A 21,382-nucleotide genomic window follows, 5' to 3' on the forward strand; every position below is an offset into this window, starting at 1 on the left:
ATCTTTACATGCCTTTTTTATTTCAACAAAGGGGGAGAAGTATACTCTCAAGGGGAGTACAATATACTCTCTACTTAATTGAGGGGGAGTTTAATTACTCCAAACATTTGTTATTTCTTTTACCACCTCCCTGAGAGATGCGTTGTCATCATAAGAAAAAGGAGATTGTGGAACCATGTTTTGTAGGTTATTAATCAAGGAAGCTCTCTTGAAGATGAACATACTTTTGATGATGACAACTAGTTCTTGATGACAACAACTAAAGATAAGTATAAAGCGGTTAAATATGAAAGCAAACAATATGATTTTATAAGTTTGCTTCTCTGATGGCACCTAAATGGAATATAAATCAAGCCTCAAAGTAAGGCTCAAGCAAGTGTCTACAAGATTTGAAGTGTGTAAAAACTCACTTTGTCGTATCTGAATGAATAATATTGTAAAAGCATACAGGTTTTCTCACAAAGTTATACGGCTAATCATACACACACACACGTACACATACACACACACACACACACACGTACACATACACACACACACACACACACACACACACATACACACACACACACATACACACACACGTACACATACACACACACACACAACACACACACACACACACACACACACACACACACACACACACACACACACACACACACACACGTGCACATACACACACACACACACACACATAAAACATAATTTTAAACTTACTTTTCTAAACAAAATATTTCTAAAAATGTGTTGAAGTTGTTCCAGATGATTTGGGAAATGTCAGAAAAGTTATGGGCAATATTTTACTCTTGCTAATTGTTTCGCACTTGACCCAATCGATTGGGCTAGTGAAATAATATGACCTAAACATTTAGAACAACATCTTAATGAACGATAATGGCTATATATATTTTCTTTCCTTTTAAAACAAACTAGACAATTGTTTTTAGGCTAACCAATCAATTGGTACATATGACAATCCATTGACTCATCAATTCTAGCCCCAAAAAAATTCCATTTTTGTGATAACCTCTAGCTAATAAATAGAGGTCTCTTCCCATATTTTTCACATCTAAGAACTGAGCTTTCATACCTCACTACTTATTCTCTCTCTAAAATATTTTTCTTTACTTTCCTCACTCAAATTTAGTTGTAGCGCTTTCAAGAAAGTTATTGTGCTAGTAAGACATTTGAAACTCTAGAATGGTAGAATTATAAACTCATCAAGGAACATTTGTTTCTACCTTGGTTGAATAATTTTCCCATTTAGGAATTATTTATTTAGGTTCGAAGCTAAACCCTTAAAAGCTTAATTTTGGAGAGCTAGTTTCTAATTCACTAGTTCGGTTCAAAGGGTCATCCCGTTCAAAAGTCTTCATTTGGTTCGATATTAGCTCGGTGATAAAATACCATCTTGGTTGGTGGTTATCATATGTAAAACCTCTTTTTGGTTCAGGCTCAACCTGGTGTTAAAAGCTTGCCAAGGTTGGAGATCGAACCAATATAAATCTCCTAGGTTTTTGAGTTCAACCCAGAATAAAAGCTCATTCATGTTTAAGATCAACCCATGTATAATATTGGTTTGAATCTTCAAGACTAACCATTCCTTGTTTCTTGTGGAAAGAAGACTAACTGTTTCAATCCATTATTTGGAAGGAAGACTAACTACTTCATGTTGGTGCAAAGGTAGAATATATGATGAATGGAAATATTCTTATTCAGAGAATGATGGCTACAAAAAGGATTAAAAGTTACAATGAATGACACCCTATTTATAAGCCTCTAACAAACTTAAATTTGAATCAAATCTAATATTTAAATCTAATATCTAACAAACTTAAATATGAATTAAATCTAATAATTAAATCTAATACCATCCCTTAATTCATATTCCATCAAAACTTGTAACACCAATTCCATCCCTTAATCTGAGAAATTGATCAGTCTTGATAGCTTTCGTCAGAACATCTGCCAACTGCTTCTGAGTGCTACAGTGTACAACTTCTAACACTCCCCTCTGAACTTGATGTCTCAGAAAATGATACTTGGTCTCAATGTGCTTGCTTCTCCCATGCAACACTGGGTTTCTGGCAAGATTGATTGCAGACTTGTTGTCAATCATCAGCTTCAGAGGTTTGTTTACTTTAATCTTCAGATCCTGCAATAGATTCAGAATCCACACAGCTTGGCATGCAGTAACAACAATCTTACAACTTTTCAGATCAAATCTCTTCAGAAGTTCTAATTCATACTTGAGCTGATGCAAAATAATACCTTTCTCAGAGTATCTGAACTCCATCCCTAGAAAGTATGTCATTTTGCCTAGATCAGTCATTTCGAATTCATTCATCAGAACTTTCTTGAACTTGGCTATCTCTTGTTCAGAACTTCCAGTCTTGTTTCTCTCTATAGCATCAAGTTCTTCTTTCATGGACTTCAGCCAGAGCTTCTGCTTAAGAGCCTCTTCTGTACTTATGAGTTTAGAGTCTACTAACATGACACACTGAATAACTTCTCCTTCAGAGTCTACTTCAGTGTCTTGCAGCATGTCAAATTCTGCATATCTTCTGGGGATGTTTCTGACTCTTTGTGGTCTCTGAACTTGTTCAGAGTCTTCAACTTCAGAGTTTCTACCTTCAGATGGTTGACTTCCTCCAGAACTTTGACCATCTGAAGGTTCTGGCATATTTCCAAAGTCTGAATTGCCACCAGAATCTGGATTACCATCAGAGTCTGGGTCATCAGAGTCAGGATCATCAGAGTCTGAAACATCAGAGTCTGGAACATCAGAGTCTGGAACATCAGAGTCTGGAACATCAGATTCTGGATCACTATCAGAGTCAGAATCAACGTCAGAATTTACTCCAACCTCAGAAATTCTGAACTCTGACCTTTCTTCAGAAGTTCTAACATCAGAATCAGATTGAGACTTATCCCAATTCCAAACTTCTGATTCCTTCACAATCACATCTCTGCTGAATTCAATTTTATTGGTTTCTGGACAATAGAGCTTGTATGCACCTGTACTGTGGTACCCTATCAGAATCATCACTTTGCTTCTATCATCCAGCTTCTGTCTTCTGGCTTCTGGAACATGTTTATAGCAAACAGAACCAAACACCTTCAGATGACTAACACTTTGCTTATCTCCAGTCCACTTCTGTATTGGAACTATTTCCTTCAACTTCTTCGTAGGACATCGGTTGAGTACATACGTTGCAGTGGCAACAGCTTCTCCCCAGAGCTTCTGAGGAAGTTTCTTCTCCTTTAGCATGCTTCTCACCATATCAAGCAAAGTGCGGTTTCTTCTTTCAGCAAGACCATTGTGTTGAGGGGTATAAGGAGCAGTAACCTCATGCTCAATTCCATTCTCCTCACAGAATTTCTGGAATTCTTTGGAGTTATACTCACCTCCACCGTCAGTTCTAAGAATCTTCAACTTCTGACCACTCTGATTCTCAGCCTTCATTCTGAACTTCTTGAATTCATCAAACACCTCGTGTTTGAACTTAATAAGGGATACCCATGTCATTCTTGTGAATTCATCAACAAATAACACAAAGTATTTATTCCCTCCCATCGATGCTACTGGAAATGGACCACACACATCAGAATGTACAACTCCCAAGGCATGTTTTGCTCTTGGAGCAGTTTCTGACGCAAATGGCAATCGTGGTTGTTTTCCTTCCAAACAAACTTTGCATGACTTTTCAGGCTTCTTAATTGCAGGAATTCCATGTACCAACTTCTTTGAATTCAGATGTTTTAAGCTTCTGAAATTCAAATGACCAAATCTTCTGTGCCACAGCTCACTCTCCTTCTCAGCACTTGTTGCACTAAGACATTCTGAGTCTGCAGTTCTGACATTCACCTTGAATGTTCTATTCCTTCCCTGTTCTGACTCCATAATCAACTTCTGATTACAGTCGTACAGCTTCAGAAGATTGTCCTTCATGGTAACTGAGAAACCTTTCTCAATTAATTGTCCCACACTCATCAGATTGCTTCTGATGCCAGGTACATACCACACGTTCTGAATCAATGCTGTTTTCCCATTGTTCAGAGTCACTCTGACATTTCCCATACCTTCTGCATTAAGATATTTGTCATCAGCACATCTGATCTTTGTCCTCTTTTCAGAGTCAAAGTCAACCAGCCATTTCTTGTTTCCAGTAAGATGATTTGAACAACCAGTGTCCATATACCACCAGTCTATCAGATCCATATCATCAGATTCAGAGGCCATCAATAGCACAGATTCGTCATCAGAACTTCTGGCTATATTTGCTTCTTCTGATTTTCTCTCCTTGTTTGACCAACAGTCTCTAGCAAAGTGACCAAACTTCTTACAGCAGTAACATTGGATTTTCTTCTTGTCATATTTCTCTTTTCCCTTCTGAGCATTTTTTTGTCTATCAGAGGTTGAGCTTTCTGACTTCTGACCACCATCAGATCTTCTCCTGGCTTCTGACTGCTTCTGATACCTCCTATCAGAAGTTGCTTTCAGAGCCTGCTGCTCTACTTCCCTTTCAGAAGTTCTCTCAGTCAAACGCAACTCTTGCGCTTCTAGACTGCTCTGCAGCTCTTCAATTCTCATGGTGCTCAGATCTTTGGAATGTTCTATTGCTACCACAATGTAATCAAATTGAGAGGTAAGGGATCTCAATACCTTCTCCATGATTGTTTCTTCAAAAAGAGTTTCTCCACACGCTTTCATCTCATTAGTGATCAGAATCACTCTGGAGATGTATTCAGAAACTTTCTCATTATTCTTCATGTTGAGATTCTCATATTGCTTTCTCAAGGACTGAAGCTTCACCTTCTTCACTGATGCGTCACCACCATAACATCTAACCAGTGTGTCCCACGCAGCCTTTGCTGTCGTTGAATCTGCAATCTTCTCAAACACATTTACATCAACACATTGATGAATGAAGAACAATGCTTTCTGATCCTTCTTCCTTACTTCCTTCTGCGTGTTTTTCTGTTCATCTGTCGCATTTGCTGCTACCGGAACATAACCATCAGTGACAAGATCTAGAACATCTTGAGCACCGAATAGTACACGCATTTGGATCATCCAACGATTCCAGTTTTTACCGTCAAATACTGGAAGTTTGGTGTTCATGTTGCCGTTTCCGTTCATCTTTCTACCTTGCACAATACACTCAGATTTCTCACACAGTGTTTCCCAACCCACAGAATTAAAATTCTGATCAGATTTTGTTCAAGATTCAACACGAATCTAAGAATCAAAATCAAACACACAAGACCTCACGTTCACTCGTGTTTCCCGTGTTTCCCAATGAATCTGAACCGGAGCTCTAGATACCAATTGTTGGTGCAAAGGTAGAATATATGATGAATGGAAATATTCTTATTCAGAGAATGATGGCTACAAAAAGGATTAAAAGTTACAATGAATGACACCCTATTTATAAGCCTCTAACAAACTTAAATTTGAATCAAATCTAATATTTAAATCTAATATCTAACAAACTTAAATATGAATTAAATCTAATAATTAAATCTAATACTTCAATCCATCGTTTGGAAGGAAGATTTAATTTATTATAAAACAATTTAACAATAATATGAATTAATTACGAATAAAAAAATATATGTTTGTAAGTTGCAAGTGACATACACGATTTTATTTTGCAAATTTAAATAATTTTAAAAGATATCCCAAATGATTTATTTTTTATTTTGATTCTAATGTATTTTTAATATTTGTATCTCTTTTAAACATTTAATTATAAGACATATATTTTTTTTAGTCTTAAATAAAAATTAAACCTTACTTTTAATTATTATCGAATAAAGCATTCAATAACTTTATAAATCTATGTCCATAATGTCAAATTTTTGTTATATATATGAGAAATTGAAAATTTTGTTGTTTGTCTTTAATTTATTTGTCTAATATGATAAAAAAAATGCAGCGACACAACAAAGAAATATATATATTCGATAAAGAGTGTTGCATTTTCTATTATATTTATTGTGAGTAAATTAATATGATATTTTTTTGAAAGAAATAAAGTTAATAATCAAATATTTGGTAATTGTATTTTTGCATTTGTTTGGATTCGAACCCGTAACCTTTTATAGAGAGTAAAAATATATCTTGACATTTTGAAAGTTTAAGATGAATTTTGAGAGATGCCACGTAGGAAAATAAATGATGTGGCATATGTTTTGACCTTTTGAAAGTTTAAGATGAATTTTGAGAGATGCCACATAGGAAAATAAATGATGTGGTGTAGAGGAAGTTGAAGTGTATGAATTTTGAGAGATGCCACATATGAAAATAAATGATGTGGCATAGATGAAGTTGAAGTATCGCAAGATAGTTTGAGAGATGTCACATAAGAAAATAAATGATGTGGCATAAATGAAGTTGAAGTGTATGAATTTTGAGAGATGCCACATATGAAAATAAATGATTTGGCATAGATGAAGTTGAAGTGTCGCAAGATAGTTTGATGCACTGAATTTAATATATATAAATAGATTCGATAAAGAGTGTTGCATTTTCTACTATATTTTAATCAATTGAGAGTAATTTAGCCCTGAAAATTGTGAAATGTATACTTTAACATTAAAAGTATTTTTCAAGTGTTTCTTTTGTTGATATAATTTTAAGAAAACAAAAAATGTGTTAAAGTGTGTGGATATGAGTATCTCTTTTATTTTTAAAGTTTTGAAAAATATATTTAGTTGAAGTAATAATAAATTTATTGTGAGTAAATTAATATGATATTTTTTGAAATAAACAAAGTTAATAATCAAATATTTGGTAATTATATTTTTGCATTTGTTTGGATTCGAGCCCGTAACCTTTTATAGAGAGTAAAAATATATTTTGACCTTTTGAAAGTTTAAGATGAATTTTGAGAGATGTCACATAGGAAAATAAATGATGTAGCATAGATGAAGTTGAAGTGTCGCAAGATAGTTTGATACACATGATTTAATATATATAAATAGTTTTAAAGTGTGTGGATATGAGTGTCTCTTTTATTTTTAAAGTTTTGAAAAATGTATTTAGTTGAAGTAATAATAAATTTATTGTGAGTAAACTAATATGATATTTTTTGAAATAAATAAAGTTAATAATCAAATATTTGGTAATTGTACTTTTGCATTTGTTTGGATTCGAACCCGTAACCTTTTATAGAGAGTAAAAATATGTTTTGACCTTCTGAAAGTTTAAGATGAATTTTGAGAGATGCCATATAGGAAAATAAATGATGTGACATAAATGAAGTTGAAGTGTCGCAAGATAGTTTGATTCACTGGATTTAATATATATAAATAGATTTTTGCATTTGTTTGGATTCGATTCCGTAACCTTTTATAGAGAGTAAAAATATGTTTTGACATTTTGAATGTTTAAGATGAATTTTGAGAGATGCCACATAAGAAAATAAATGATGTGGCATATATGAAGTTGAAGTGTCGTAATATAGTTTGATGCACTGGATTTAATATATATAAATAGAAGTTTTGAAAAATATATTTAGTTGGAGAAATAATAAATTTATCGTGAGTAAATTAATATGATATTTTTTGAAATATACAAAGTTAATAATCAAATATTTGTTAATTGTATTTTTGCATTAGGAAAATAAATGATGTGGCATAGATGAAGTTGAAGTGTCGCAAGATAGTTTGATGCACTGGATCTAATATATAAATAAATAGAAGTTTTGAAAAATATATCTAGTTGGAGTAATAATAAATTTATCGTGAGTAAATTAATATGATATTTTTTGAAATAAACAAAGTTAATAATCAAATATTTGGTAATTGTATTTTTGCATTTGTTTGGATTCGAACCCGTAACCTTTTATAGAGAGTAAAAATATGTTTTGACCTTTTGAAAGTTTAAAATGAATTTTGAGAGATGCCACCTAGAAAAATAAATGATGTGGCATAGATGAAGTCGAAGTGTCGCAAGATAGTTTGATGCATTGAATTTAATATATATAAATAGATTTTTGCATTTACTTGGATTCAAACCCGTAACCTTTTATAGAGAGTAAAAATATGTTTTGACCTTTAGAAAGTTTAAGATGAATTTTGAGAGATGTCACATAGGAAAATAAATGATGTGGCATAGATGAAGTTGAAGTGTCGCGAGATAGTTTGATGAACTGAATTTAATATATATAAATAGATGCGAGATATGTGAAATAGAAGAAGTTGTAACAAATATTAAAATAGTAGTATGAGTTAGTGGATGTGATAATTTTATGATTGGTGTAAAGGTCCATGGGACTTCCTCAAATTATGTTGAAACCATTTGTATATGGGTTAGAGTAGAATACCCCTTTTACTCAATCAATCAAATTTGCTTATAAAAAAAGTTATTGAAAATTCATTTTAAAATTTAAATTATTAAATCTCTCACACTGTAAGAAAAACTGTCTCCAGTCACGTGATATAATGAAGTGAAAATCACATGACAAAAAAAGGAAGTTGCGACGTGAATATCACGTGACAACATGTTTTTATTATTAAAAAATTGACACTGCTGCATGTACATGGGAAAAACATAAAAAAAAAAATTTAACTAAATATTGTGATGTGTTAATCATGTCGCAACTTTAAAAATAAAATAAAAAAGTAAAAGAAGTTAGACGTGTACAGAGAAGCACATAAAAAAATTTAACCAACATGTTGTGACGTGGTAATCACGTCGCAACTTTAAAAGTACAATCAATTAGGTAAAAGAAGTCATGTGTGCAAATAACGTCGCATATGGGGGAGATTTGAAAATTTCAAATTTTAGTTATGACGTGAAAATAACGTCGCAACTTGAAATTCAAAAACTAAAAAAACTAAATGAGAGACGTTGACTTGACGTGAGACGTTTGACTAACACATTTATTTTTATCATTGGGGAGTTGCGACGTGAATTTCATTTCACAAGGTTGCGACGTGAAATTCACATTGCTAAATTGACTATATAAATTCCATTTTTCTCTCTCACATCCAGAATCAATTTCATCCTTCTTCTTATCAATTCCTTTCCTCTTCCTCATTTCCTCTCTCAATTCATTTCATCAACATATTTCATCTTCAAAATTTCTCCTCAATATTATCTTTCTCAAAAGGTATTTTAATATAATATATTTTTTCGTTTTTTATGTGTTAAACATTGTGTTGATTTTTTAATTGCATAACTAACAATGTTAGTTTTTTTCTTCAAGATTCATCAACATATATCACAATTCAAGCATCAAGGTTCAAGATTCAAGTTTTTGTTTATCTTCATTGAGGTATTTCATAAATTTATTAATTTTTTATTTTTAGATTTAAACATATATATTGGGTTGTTGGTCGTTGTTATTGTAAATTTTTTATGTAGGATATATTTTTTAAAATAGAATATTACTAAAATAAATATATAGTTATTAATATATTTAAACATAATTTAAAAAAAAAACAGAATTTAAGTTTTTCATAATACATTTTTCATAATATATTATTATTCTATTTATAAATAGTTTTTTTAAAAACAGAATATTATTTTTCATAATATATTACTAAAATATATTATTTTTCATAATATTATTTTTAATAATATATTAATTTCGTAATCTATTATATTATATTTTAAATAAGTATAATAAAAACATAATATATTATATTATATTTTAAAAAAGCAGAATATATATTTATAATATATTATTTGTTATACTATATTTTTATTATATTATATTTTTTATTTTAAATAAAAACAAAATATATTATATTTTGATTTTTATTCTTATGGTAGATAATAAAAAACAATATATATATATATATATATATATATATATATATATTATATATATATATATATATATATATATATATATATATATATATATATATATATATATATATATATATTTGAAAACAGAATAATAGTTTTTTTAAACAAAATATTTATTGAAAATATAATATATTATATATTTATATTTAGAACAAAGTAAAATAGAATATAGTTACATTTTATGTATATTAAAAGAATAATATTTAATTAAAAAATGGTGTGAAATAGTTTTTTTTAAACATAACAATTTTTTTCAAAAAAAATATGGTTATTAATTATATATATTATATGTTATGTTTAATGTTTATTTTAGATATATATATATATATATATATATATATATATATATATATATATATATATATAACATTATTACTTATATGTATTATATATTATGTTATATTTTTATTAATTATATATTTTAATTTTAATATATATTAAAACATAAAACAATTTTTCTTTTTTTAAAAATAAAGTTGTGAAGTGATTTCACTTCACAAATTTGATAAGTGATATTCACTTTACAACTGTGTCACGTGAAAAACACGTCGCACGTTATTGTTATCATGCCTGCTTTTTTGAATATAACCGATAAAATTTTGTGAAGTGATTTTCACTTCACAACTTTGTCACATGAAAATCATGTCGCAAGTTACTAATACCATCCCTGCTTCTTTGAATATAACAAATAAAATTTTGTGAAGTGATTTTCACTTCACAACTTTGTCACGTGAAAATTATATCGCAAGTTACTGTCACCTTACCTGTCATCTCTGCTACTTTGAATTATAGCAGATAAAGGTAAAAACGTGTTGTGAAGTGATTTTCACGTGACAAAGTTGCGACGTGATTTTTACGTGGCAACAAAGTTGTCACCCGTGTTCCTGCCACGTGAAAGTTCACTTCGCTAAAAACGTGTTGTGAAGTGATATTTCATGTTGTGACGCGAATATTACGGGGCTATATACAATTTTTTTGTAGTGTCATGTCTCCTTTTTAAAAATATTTAATTAAAAAATAAAAGATAATATCTTCACCATGTAGTGTCATGTCTCCTTTTTAAAAATATTTAATTAGAAAATAAATGATAATATCTTCACCAGATAAGATATAAGAGGAAAAAAAACATAAATTCTTGTAATAATCAAAAGTGAACAAGTGAGATGTCCCGGATTCGAATATACGATTCTGTATTGGATGTTTCTTCACAATTACCAAATAAACTTTCTTAATAAAACTAATTAATAGTGTTCTAGATTCGGCCAAAACTCATTAATTGGACCTACTAGTCTCAAGTCCAACTCTATATACACTCGGACAAGATCCATTTGTTTGTAGCTAGCGATATTCGAATCTAAGATTTTCCGGCATCCTCTCCATCCATCTCTAAAGATCCACATCCATCTCTAGAGATCAACCTTGGCTGAAATAGTATTGTGAAAATTATAATATTGAAATTCCATCCACCTTCCAAGGTCCACCTTAATTAGATGAAATAACATTGAGGAATCTTAATATTGAAGGTCCCCATGGTGCACTTGTAACATGTTTCCAGTTCTTTACTCATATAATAAAAAATTCAATAATTGTTTTACATTCTTGAAATACTAATTTCATAATATAAAAACCTAAAACCTCGATTAGTACAATTTTTTTATATTATCATCTATACAACTTTAGATCTAGCCATTTCATGTTCATGTGTTATTTAATTAACAACATCACACTAACACAAATCGAACCCTAAACTAAACAAATTTCCATGGAGAGAAAAACACACATTGCAGTAGTTTCAGTTCCCATTGTTAGCCATCAAATAGCAATTTCAAACTTCATCAAGAAACTCTTTCATCTTCATCCTAACAAGTTTCACATCACCTTAATCATTCCTGTACTAGAATCACTTTCCAATGCTTCCAAATCCATAACTCTTTCTCTTTCATCTCTCAACGTAGATACCGTTGTTCTTCCCCCAATCAACTTGCCTCAAGAAACTGTCCCTACACTCAAACTACCTCTTGCTATGTCTCTTGCTATGCCATTAATCCTTGATGCATTGAACTCAATAACTTCAACAACAAAAACATCAAAACTAGTTGCTATAGTAGCTGATTATTTTGCTTATGAAGTTTTCTCATTTGCCAAAAAACTCAACATTTTGTCTTACACTTTTTTTCCTTCATCAGCCACAGTGCTATCTCTTTGTTTTCATTCAAAAGTTCTAGATGAAACAATTTCCGGTGAATTCAGAGACTTCCAAGAACCGATCAAAATCCCCGGCTGTGTACCTATTCAAGGAACTGATCTTCCATCTTCATTTCAAGATAGGACTAGTGAATCTTACAACCATTTTCTTCTCCGATCGAAAGGGATAAATCTTTGCGACGGTATTTTAGTCAATAGCTTTGTAGAATTGGAATCAAAAGCAGTTGAAGCCATGAATGAAGGAAGCATTAATGGTTCTCACCCTCCTGTTTACATGGTTGGGCCAATCATGCAAAAAAATAGTGACGATAATCAAAATGAGTCACAATGTTTATCATGGTTAAATGAACAAAAACCAAATTCTGTGGTTTTTGTTTCATTTGGTAGTGGAGGAACAATTTCTCAAAACCAAATGAATGAGTTAGCATTAGGGTTGGAATTGAGTTCTCAAAAGTTTCTATGGGTTGTGAGAGAACCAAATGATATAGCAACTGCTAATTATTTTGCTGTTTCTAAACCTAATTCCTTAGAGCAAAAAGATCCTTTGTGTTTTTTACCAAAAGGGTTTATAGAAAGAACACAAAAGCAAGGTTTTTTGGTTTCAAATTGGGCACCACAAGTTGAGATTCTTAGTCACAAAGCAATTGGTGGATTTGTTACACAATGTGGTTGGTTTTCAACACTTGAGTGTGTTGTGAATGGGGTGCCAATAATTGCTTGGCCACTCTTTGCTGAGCAGAAAATGGTTGCAACCATTCTAGCTAATGGGATTAAAATTGCTATAAGGCCAAAGATTGATAATGTGAGTGGTGTTGTGGAAAAAGGTGAAATTGTGAATGTGTTGAAGAGGTTAATGGAAGGAGATGAAGGGATTGAGATTCTTCAAAGGATGAGAATCCTACAAGATGCTGCTTCTGCTGCAATAGAAGTTGATGGATCTTCCATAGCCACCATTTCTCAATTGGTCACAAAATGGACCAATGTGAAAGTCTAAAATGAAAATTAGTTTCATAATAATCAAAATCTCATAATTTTGATATTTACTCTCTATGCATATTTGTATGTCATTTGTGTTTCTTAGCTTGGTTAAACTTTAACTTTTGTATGAATAAACAAATAGATTCTCCTTTAGTTTTTTGAAATTATTACAAAGCACTACTTGAAAAATGTGAGATACTTTTGCAAGGAACATTGAAAAGTATGGTATTATGATTGACATGGGATCGTTTGGAACAGAAATAACTTTGAAATTAAAGTCATTCATCAGAGAAAGGAGAAGATTGGTGCAAAACAACTGTCAATTTGTTTGTTGATTCAATTTTATTTGAATATTAAGTGGTGTATCCCAATACGACTTTAAAGATTTTTTTAAAGCATGAAATAGTCTGGTTGAATTTGATTAAAAGGTTTATCTAATTTAAGTAAGTCTAATGTTATTCAATTGGGATAATTTTGATTTTTAAAATTGATCATAGAAATAATTCCGGTGAAGCTTAAAATAAAATAAAGTAATTCAAAGTCATAGCCAGCGTATTTAGGATAATTTAGGTTGAATAAAATAAAAATAAAATAAAATAATTCAAAGCATGTGATAAGCACATAAAGAAATTTGATAAGAAATTAAAATAAATTGCTCAACCCACCCAATAATTCGTCAAGAGTTAAGACAAATACACAACAAAGCAAAAGAAGATAAAAGATAAAAATACAAAATTTTGTTTATTCAAATCAATCTAATTTGTGAGAGAGAGCATCTCTCTAATTCACTATAGTTTCAAGAGTTGTTACAAGAGATTGTGGTTTTATGTGCGGTGAATGTAATATATTCCAATGATTTTGATGATGACAACTAAGTAAGAAAGAATATATCTAAAGTCTCATCGGTCAAAGAAGCAAACATAAGTTCAAGTGTCTCGATAGTTATAAGTGATGAACAAAATTTAAATCAAGTGTTAGACACAGTTTAATAAAAAAAGAACTTAAAGTTATAAATTTGTGATCTTGAACCTGCGAAGATAAGATGCGAAGATAAGATCCCGAAGAGTGTAGTTGTGAAAGTTCGCTTGATCTTGGGATTAGAGTTTTATCTAGTTTTTTATCGGTTAATTGTAAAAGAAGTAAGAATAGGTCTTGAGGTACTAATACTTTGTTTGGATTGATGAAATCGGATGGAGCGGAGCGGAATGAGATGGAGTGAAATGATATTTCATTGTTTAGATCATTTAAAATTCAATGGAGCGAAGCATAATGGAGTGGTATGGATTCCATTCCATTCCATCACTTACCACCATATTTCTTCCCCTCCAATTTGGGCGGAATGAACAACTTGTCTTATTTTGTTCTAAAATTTTCAAACAATGGAAGGCAAGATACGCTAGTTAATCGATTATCCATTCCGCTTCGTTTATTTTATGATATCCAAACATAGCTTAAGGTAATTCACGCGCACACACACACCAAAGTATTTCAAACCGTTCATCTTTTAAATAAAATTTCTTAAAGCTAATATGAGCAAGTGCTTAAATGATTAATTAGTTTGTTTGATCAATTAGGAAGGCAAGATACGCTAGTTAATCGATTAACTCTTGGTTTTAGTCGATTAAATCGAAATACCTCCTAATCAATTATGAAAGCTTTTTAACCGATTAAGTAACATAGAGACTCACTGTTTCTTTTTTTTGGCTAAGATAATCAATTAAGACATGAATTTAATCAGTTTAAAATGCCCATGGGTTGTTGCCTTTTTTGCCATTTTTTTTCATATATAAAAGAAGTTTTTCCTCATTTCAAAGTTCAGATACTTTTTGAATAGAAACTCTTTACTATCTTGCTATCTCTCGTTGTTTTAAATTTTTTTGTTTCACTAGAGTTTCCTTAGGGGCAATAGAGTGAAAAGTTGCATCACAGAGTTGTGTTGTATCAGTGTTTGGCTGAAATTATTTATTTCAAGAGCATAGTTCTCTTGTGATCATTTTGTAATAATAGATTTGAAGATTTAAAGCTAAACCGGTAAGAAACTTGAGATAAGGTTTTTGAGCAGAGCATGTGTAGAAGATCTAGTTATTTGTTAAAGGTTATTGAGTTGAGCCTATGTAAAAACTCTAGTTGTTTGTGGAAGGTTATTGAGTTGAGTTTTTTTGTAAAAGCTCTATATTTATAATGAAAGGTTCTTGGGATGATCTTGTGCAAGAGCTTAAGTTGTTTTGTAAGATTGTTTGGGTTGATCATTTGAAAAAGCTCACGATTATTTTTAGTGGAAATTTCAGGGGGGGGGGGGGACTCTTGGGGACGGGAGTAGGAAAAGTTTTTTAGGCCGAACGAGGATAAATCTCAAGTGCGATATTTCTATCCTTTATTTTTTATGTATGTGATTAGCCACAATTTCTTCTATAGTTATTATCATTTTAACAGGTGAAAGTATGCATGTTATTTGCATTTTCCATATAATTTGAATGATTTATATGTCAGTTTCTTTAATTTCGTATTTATCAATGTTTTAATTATTCTGGGTATTTTTTGATCTTTTTGGGAAAGTTAACTTGTTTTGTAGGTTGGAGGAAGATAAAGGAATGACCGGAAAAGGAACGCGACGAATTTTCAGAAAGATTCACAAAGTCTATTTTTCAACATGTTTCACATGATGATAGGTGCATAATATTTTGGTCATATAGAGAGTGTCGTAAGTCGGAATGACGTGGGACCAATGACAAATGAAATCTAACATCAAAGGATACAACTTTCATGAAGACACCAAATGTTAATTTGAAATTGTATGCCCATACACGTATCAACTTGCTCATACGCGTATCGCATATGAAAAAATATGTTTCTCTGCCCATGCGTGTATGGCCTACCCCCATATGTGTATACCCTGCCCCCATACGCCCTATACACGTATGAAACATCTCAAATGTGCGTTTTAGCTTTCCCATATGCCCCCATACAAATATGGCACCCCCATACGCGTATGAGTGTCCAGAACTGCAAAAAAGCCCATTTGAGTATTTAAAGCTAGAAAGTGATTTTTTTTAAGGTTTAAACTGATTTGGGGACAAATTTTGATGGCAAAAATAAGTGTAGAAAGCTGGAAAACTCAAATTTTCAAGGTGGATCAAGATTTTCATGAGCTTTAAGTGATTGAAGACTTATTTCATCTCTAGATCTATAATGTTTACGGATTTTATCATATTTTTCTTTATTATTATGAGTAGTTAAACCCCCCAATACTAGGGAATGTCCCTGATTTGGATTTGTTGATTATTTCTACTTGAAACTTGTGATAACAACAATTTTTATTATATTTGATTTACTTTCAATTTGTTCTTAATGCTTTCTCTTTTACAAAAAAAATGAGTTTGATTTACGGTTAATATTTAGACTGAACCGCCATTGTTAACGCTCAGTTGAGTTGATAGTATTTTGTAGTAAATATTAGGACTAGGGATACCTATAAAAACTATATTGTTCTTAATGTTTAATATTTTAATTTCATTTGTAATTCACTATGGACAAAAGGATTAATTTGAACGATTAAATGTTTACTCTCACTAAGGACTTAGGAGTAACACCCTTAAGAACCGGTATTCACTATTTTAAATTAAGTTATTACAAGGTCAAGTTAGAATTGTTAACGAATCTTATCGTACACCTTCCCTAACATGTTTACTCATATTACTCTAAATCGTTCAACTGCCCTGCTTATTGTTACTTATTATTTTATTTTCTATTCCTCTAACACCAATTCAAAACCCTGTAGTCTTTTGTTTAACTAAATTAAAACACGAACTTTATATCGTCAAACAGTCCTTGAGATCGATAGTTGAGATTTCTCATTATAACTATATTGGCAGATTAGTACACTTGCTAATTTTTCGATCAATATGTTATTTAGTTTTATTAAATAGTTTATTTCTCCGTCTCGGTCTCTTTTCTATTATTTTACTTCTTCATCTTGATTTACTTCTATGTTCTAACACAAATCATTTTAAATCAAAGTGTTTTAATAATCGTTTTTAAATCCAAATATCACAATTCACATTCACCTCTTGTGTTTGGAGACATTTGGTCGACATAAATTATGAAAGAGTTAAAAGAAAATAGTCACCCAAATTTCCAAAAACAACCTCTATTTTCTACCTTGTTTTTCTGTTTGATTTTGCATGATTTTTTATGGGCCTTTTCCCTGAGTATTGCACCTTTGTGTACCATGGTCTGTACCTCTAACTCACATGTTCTTCTACTGATTTGCTATATTATTTTGTTTCCATTGATGAATGTTTGCTTGGTTTGTCATATTCTGGCTAAAAAGGGGGAGTAGATAGTTAAAAGTTGTGCTCTTGATTTATTTTATTCTCTATGTGAAGGTTTTTTTTGAGGGGGTGTATGTTTCATGTGTGACATGGGGGGTTATTTATGCGTTGTTGGTCATGACATTCAGGGGGAGTTTGATTTGTTTGTACCAAGGTTGTTGTGATGTCGGACAGAATGTCTTGACATTTTGTTTCAGAGAATTATGTTTGTGCTTAGGCTATTGCGTACTTATTGTGATGTCAGACGTAATGTCCTGGAATTTTGTTTCAGAGAATTCTGCTTGTGCTTAGGTTGTTTGTGCTTGTTATGATGTCAGACAGAACGTCTTGATAGTTTATTTCTGAATGAGGCTTAGAGTGTGAAAGTTTATTTCTCTCTATGTTTTTTCTATGAGGTTGGGTTTCTACTACTTATTTCTATTGCGTGTGCCTCTGACATGTCTTGGTGTTATACCAAGTGTTTGGTTTTTGTGCTTGTGATTATTGCTGTTGTTTTATCTTTTCTCCAACTATATGATGCAAATGTTACTTTAGCCAAAATTTTCCAAAGGGGGAGATTGTTAGTTCTGTGTGTTTATGATTGGCATAAGTTTTATTAAAACTTGTATCACAATAATATATTGAGCAAGATGTCGTGACATGTTGATCAAACATCTTTGCATGTTTTGTTTTACTTATTGGAAGACTTATTTTATTATGAGATATCTGAATATTCTCTGAATATTTACCTATCATATCTGACTGTCCAAGAAGGTTTATTTTAGGAACTCTTGTTTCGTTACCAGCTGTGCATTTGTTTCATAAAAAGTGATATTGATACATTTTAAGGAAACATAAGATCAAATTTGATTTGATTCTGAAGAAGAATATGCAGACTGTATGTCAAAACATTTATGGAGACATCAGATTTGATTATGCAGAACAGATGTCGAAATATTTATGGAGACATCCAATTTTATTATGCAGAACAAATTTTGAAACATTTATGGAAACATTTGATTATGCAGACTGGATGTTGAAACATTTATCGAGACATCATTTTTGATTCTGCAGAAGATTGTGCAGACTAGATGTTGAAACATTTATCAGATTTGATTATGCAGAACAAACGTCAAAACATTTAAGGAAATATTTGATTTGGTTTTGCAGACTAGATATCAAAACATTTATGGAGATATCAGATTTGATTATGAATAATGGATGTGAAAATATTTAAGGAGACATCAGATTTGGTTTGATCAGATATTATGCAGAACAAATGTCAAAACATTTAATGAGGCATCAAATTTGATTTGATCAGATTTGATTTGATTTAGTTTATTTTGATCAACTATTGTTTTAGCCCGAAGCCCATGCTTACCAAAGGCTATTTAAAGATGACGTTACTAAACCTAATTGAGAAAAATAAGCAGCACTAGAAATTGTCCTTGTTAGGGTTTAGTTGTCATTGTTATTTGTGAGTCATTCTAGCATCTCTTTGATACTTGAATTGGACTGAGCTTATTGAGTTGTAATTGTGAATCACTCATGAGCTTTTAAGCAAGAGTGCATTATGTTTCATTGGAAGTGTGTCTTCTGTTCTTTGATTGTTTTTCAGTTGTTATCAATGTTGTGTGATTGAAGAGAAGTGAGAAGGGTCACATATCTAGGAGAGTCTTAAATAGAAATTCCACGGGTAGTAGGTGAGAAGTCTGTAAAATCAGAGGTTGTTTAGAACTTCAAACTAATATTATTATAATAGACTTCCTTCCTGGCTTGGATGCCCCCAGATGTAGGTGACGTTGCACCGAATTGCGTTAACAATTTACCTGTGTTATTTTCTTCCTGCTTTTTACACTATTATTGTTTCTGTTGTGACATGTCATGAACCTGGTGTCGTAACATCGTATACGACATCTGTTATCCGCTTAGTATTATTGTTGTGTGAAGTCCTAATATTAGTGTCATGACATCACTTACGAGATCTGACATTTGAATACCAGAATTTCAGTCTTGTTTATTTCGGGAATTAATTGTAACCTTATAAGCATTTGCCAATTGCTTGAGAAGGGGTACAAAAATCATATGGAAAATAAGGGGCTTCGCATTTTGGATACAAAGGGAGTTTTGGTCCTTAAAGCGCCTATGATTGCCAATAGAACCTTCAAGGTAGAGTTGAAGGTTATGGAACATATATGTCTTGCTACTGCAACATGTAGAGAAGAGTAGATATGACACTATCATCTTGGACATCTCAATTTTAGAGATCTCAAGAATTTGCAAAAGAACGATATAGTAACGGGGCTGTCATCTATCAACATACCAGCTGAGATGTATGAAGAATATGTGCAAGCTAAGCAACATAAAGGAAAATTCAGCAATGATGCATACCAGAGAACCAAAAATCACCTTGAGGTGGTGTATTCAGATGTTTGTGGACCTATGCAAGTAGATTCCATTGGTGAAAATAAATAATTTTTCATTTTTATCGACCATTATAGTAGGAAGCTATGGACATACCTAATCAAGAGAAAGGATGAGGTATTCAAAGTGTTCAAGAAGTTTAAGTCCATGGTGGAGAGGCAAAGTGATCACAGGCTCAAAGTGCTCAAAACGAATGGTGGAGACGAATATGTCTCAAATGATTTTGGGAAGTTTTGTGATCAAGAAGGCATTGTACATGAGGTAGTACCACCCTATACACCATAAAAAATGGTGTAGCAAAAAGGAAGAATTGTTCGATTATAAACATGGTGAGAAGCACGTTGAAGGGGAAGAACTTGCCGAAGGAGTTATAGGGAGAAGCGATATCTACAACTTCCTATTTATTGAAAAGATGCCATACTAAGAAGCTGGAAAATGTAACATAGGAGGAAGCATGGTCGGGTTTCAAGCCAAATCTGACCCATTTGAAAGTTTTTGGTTCCATTGCATACTGACATGTTCCGGGTCAACTTAGAAAGAAGTTGGATGACAATGGGGGTGGGTCTGATGATTCTTGTTGGATATCACTCTACCGGTGGTTACAAACTGTTTGATGTTGTTACAGGAGGATCGTGATCAGTCAGGATATGGTGATCGATGAAATGAAGCAGCTGAAATAGGGTGTAACTAGTTACTAGCAGTCTGTAACCAGTTACTAGCAAGCTGTAACCAGTTACTAAAATCCTATAACCGTTTACAAGTTCGAAATTTTGGATTATGAGGTTGCAGGAAGTACATAACAACATGCCTTTGAAGCTCGTGATGAAGTAAATTTAGGAGGTCAACAAGGCAAATAGGTTTGCTTCAGAGACTCCAAGATTGTGAGTTGTTTCGTGGCAATGAGGTCAATGGTGATGTTGATTTCGTCCATTTTGCACTTATGGCCGAATTCACACCCGTTAATGCGGATGAGGCTTTAGGTGATCCAAAATGGAATTATGCTATGAAAGAGGAGCTGGAATCCATTGAGAAAAACAATACTTGGGAGCTAATTGATCTACCAAAAGGGAAGAAGGAAATTGGTGTGAAATAGATGTTCAAAGTGAAGGCAAATCCCAAGGGTAAGATAATCAAGCATAAAGCTATATAAGTGGCTAAGGGATTTTTTGAAAATAGAAGGTATAAACTTTGAGGAGGTATTTGCACCTGTTGCTAGGATTGAAACCATTAGGCTTGTGGTTGGTATTGCTCATAACCACAATTGGCCTATTTATCGAAAGGATGTCAAATCCGCATTTTTTAATGGACCACTTGAGAAGGAGGTATATGTAGGACAACCGCCTGATTTTGTTTTGAATGACCAAGATCTAAAATTCTACAAGTCGAAGAAAGCACTATATGGTTTGAAGCAAGCTCCAAGAGCTTGGAATAGAAGAATTGATGGTTTCCAAAAGGACGTTGGCTTCAAGAAATATGATCGGAACGTGAAGTATATGTGAAGATGGATGCTAGTGACGGAGTAATCATTCTTTTGTCTATATGTGTATGATTTATTGATCACAAACATCTATGGTGAGTGCATTTCAAAGTTCAAGAGTGAACCTATGCATGAATTTGAGATGACGGACCTAGGTCT

At 32.1% G+C, this 21,382-nt stretch overlaps 1 protein-coding gene across 1 annotated transcript; it reads left to right on the forward strand.

Annotated features, from left to right (window-relative positions):
- Positions 1-11,546: 11,546 nt before the first annotated feature.
- On the forward strand, positions 11,547-13,258 carry LOC127135700 (hydroquinone glucosyltransferase). The gene has a single exon (XM_051062346.1). It carries the CDS (start codon positions 11,592-11,594, stop codon positions 13,026-13,028), a length of 1,437 nt encoding a protein of 478 aa, XP_050918303.1. The 5' UTR covers positions 11,547-11,591; the 3' UTR covers positions 13,029-13,258.
- The last annotated feature ends 8,124 nt before the right edge of the window (positions 13,259-21,382 follow it).

Source organism: Lathyrus oleraceus, chromosome 4 (assembly GCF_024323335.1).
Source record: "Lathyrus oleraceus cultivar Zhongwan6 chromosome 4, CAAS_Psat_ZW6_1.0, whole genome shotgun sequence".
In the NCBI taxonomy this organism is placed as follows: Eukaryota; Viridiplantae; Streptophyta; class Magnoliopsida; order Fabales; family Fabaceae; genus Lathyrus; species Lathyrus oleraceus.

Excerpts from the sequence above, each read along its gene's own strand:
- LOC127135700 (XM_051062346.1), top strand. The coding sequence starts at position 11,592 with ATGGAGAGAAAAACACACATTGCAGTAGTTTCAGTTCCCATTGTTAGC.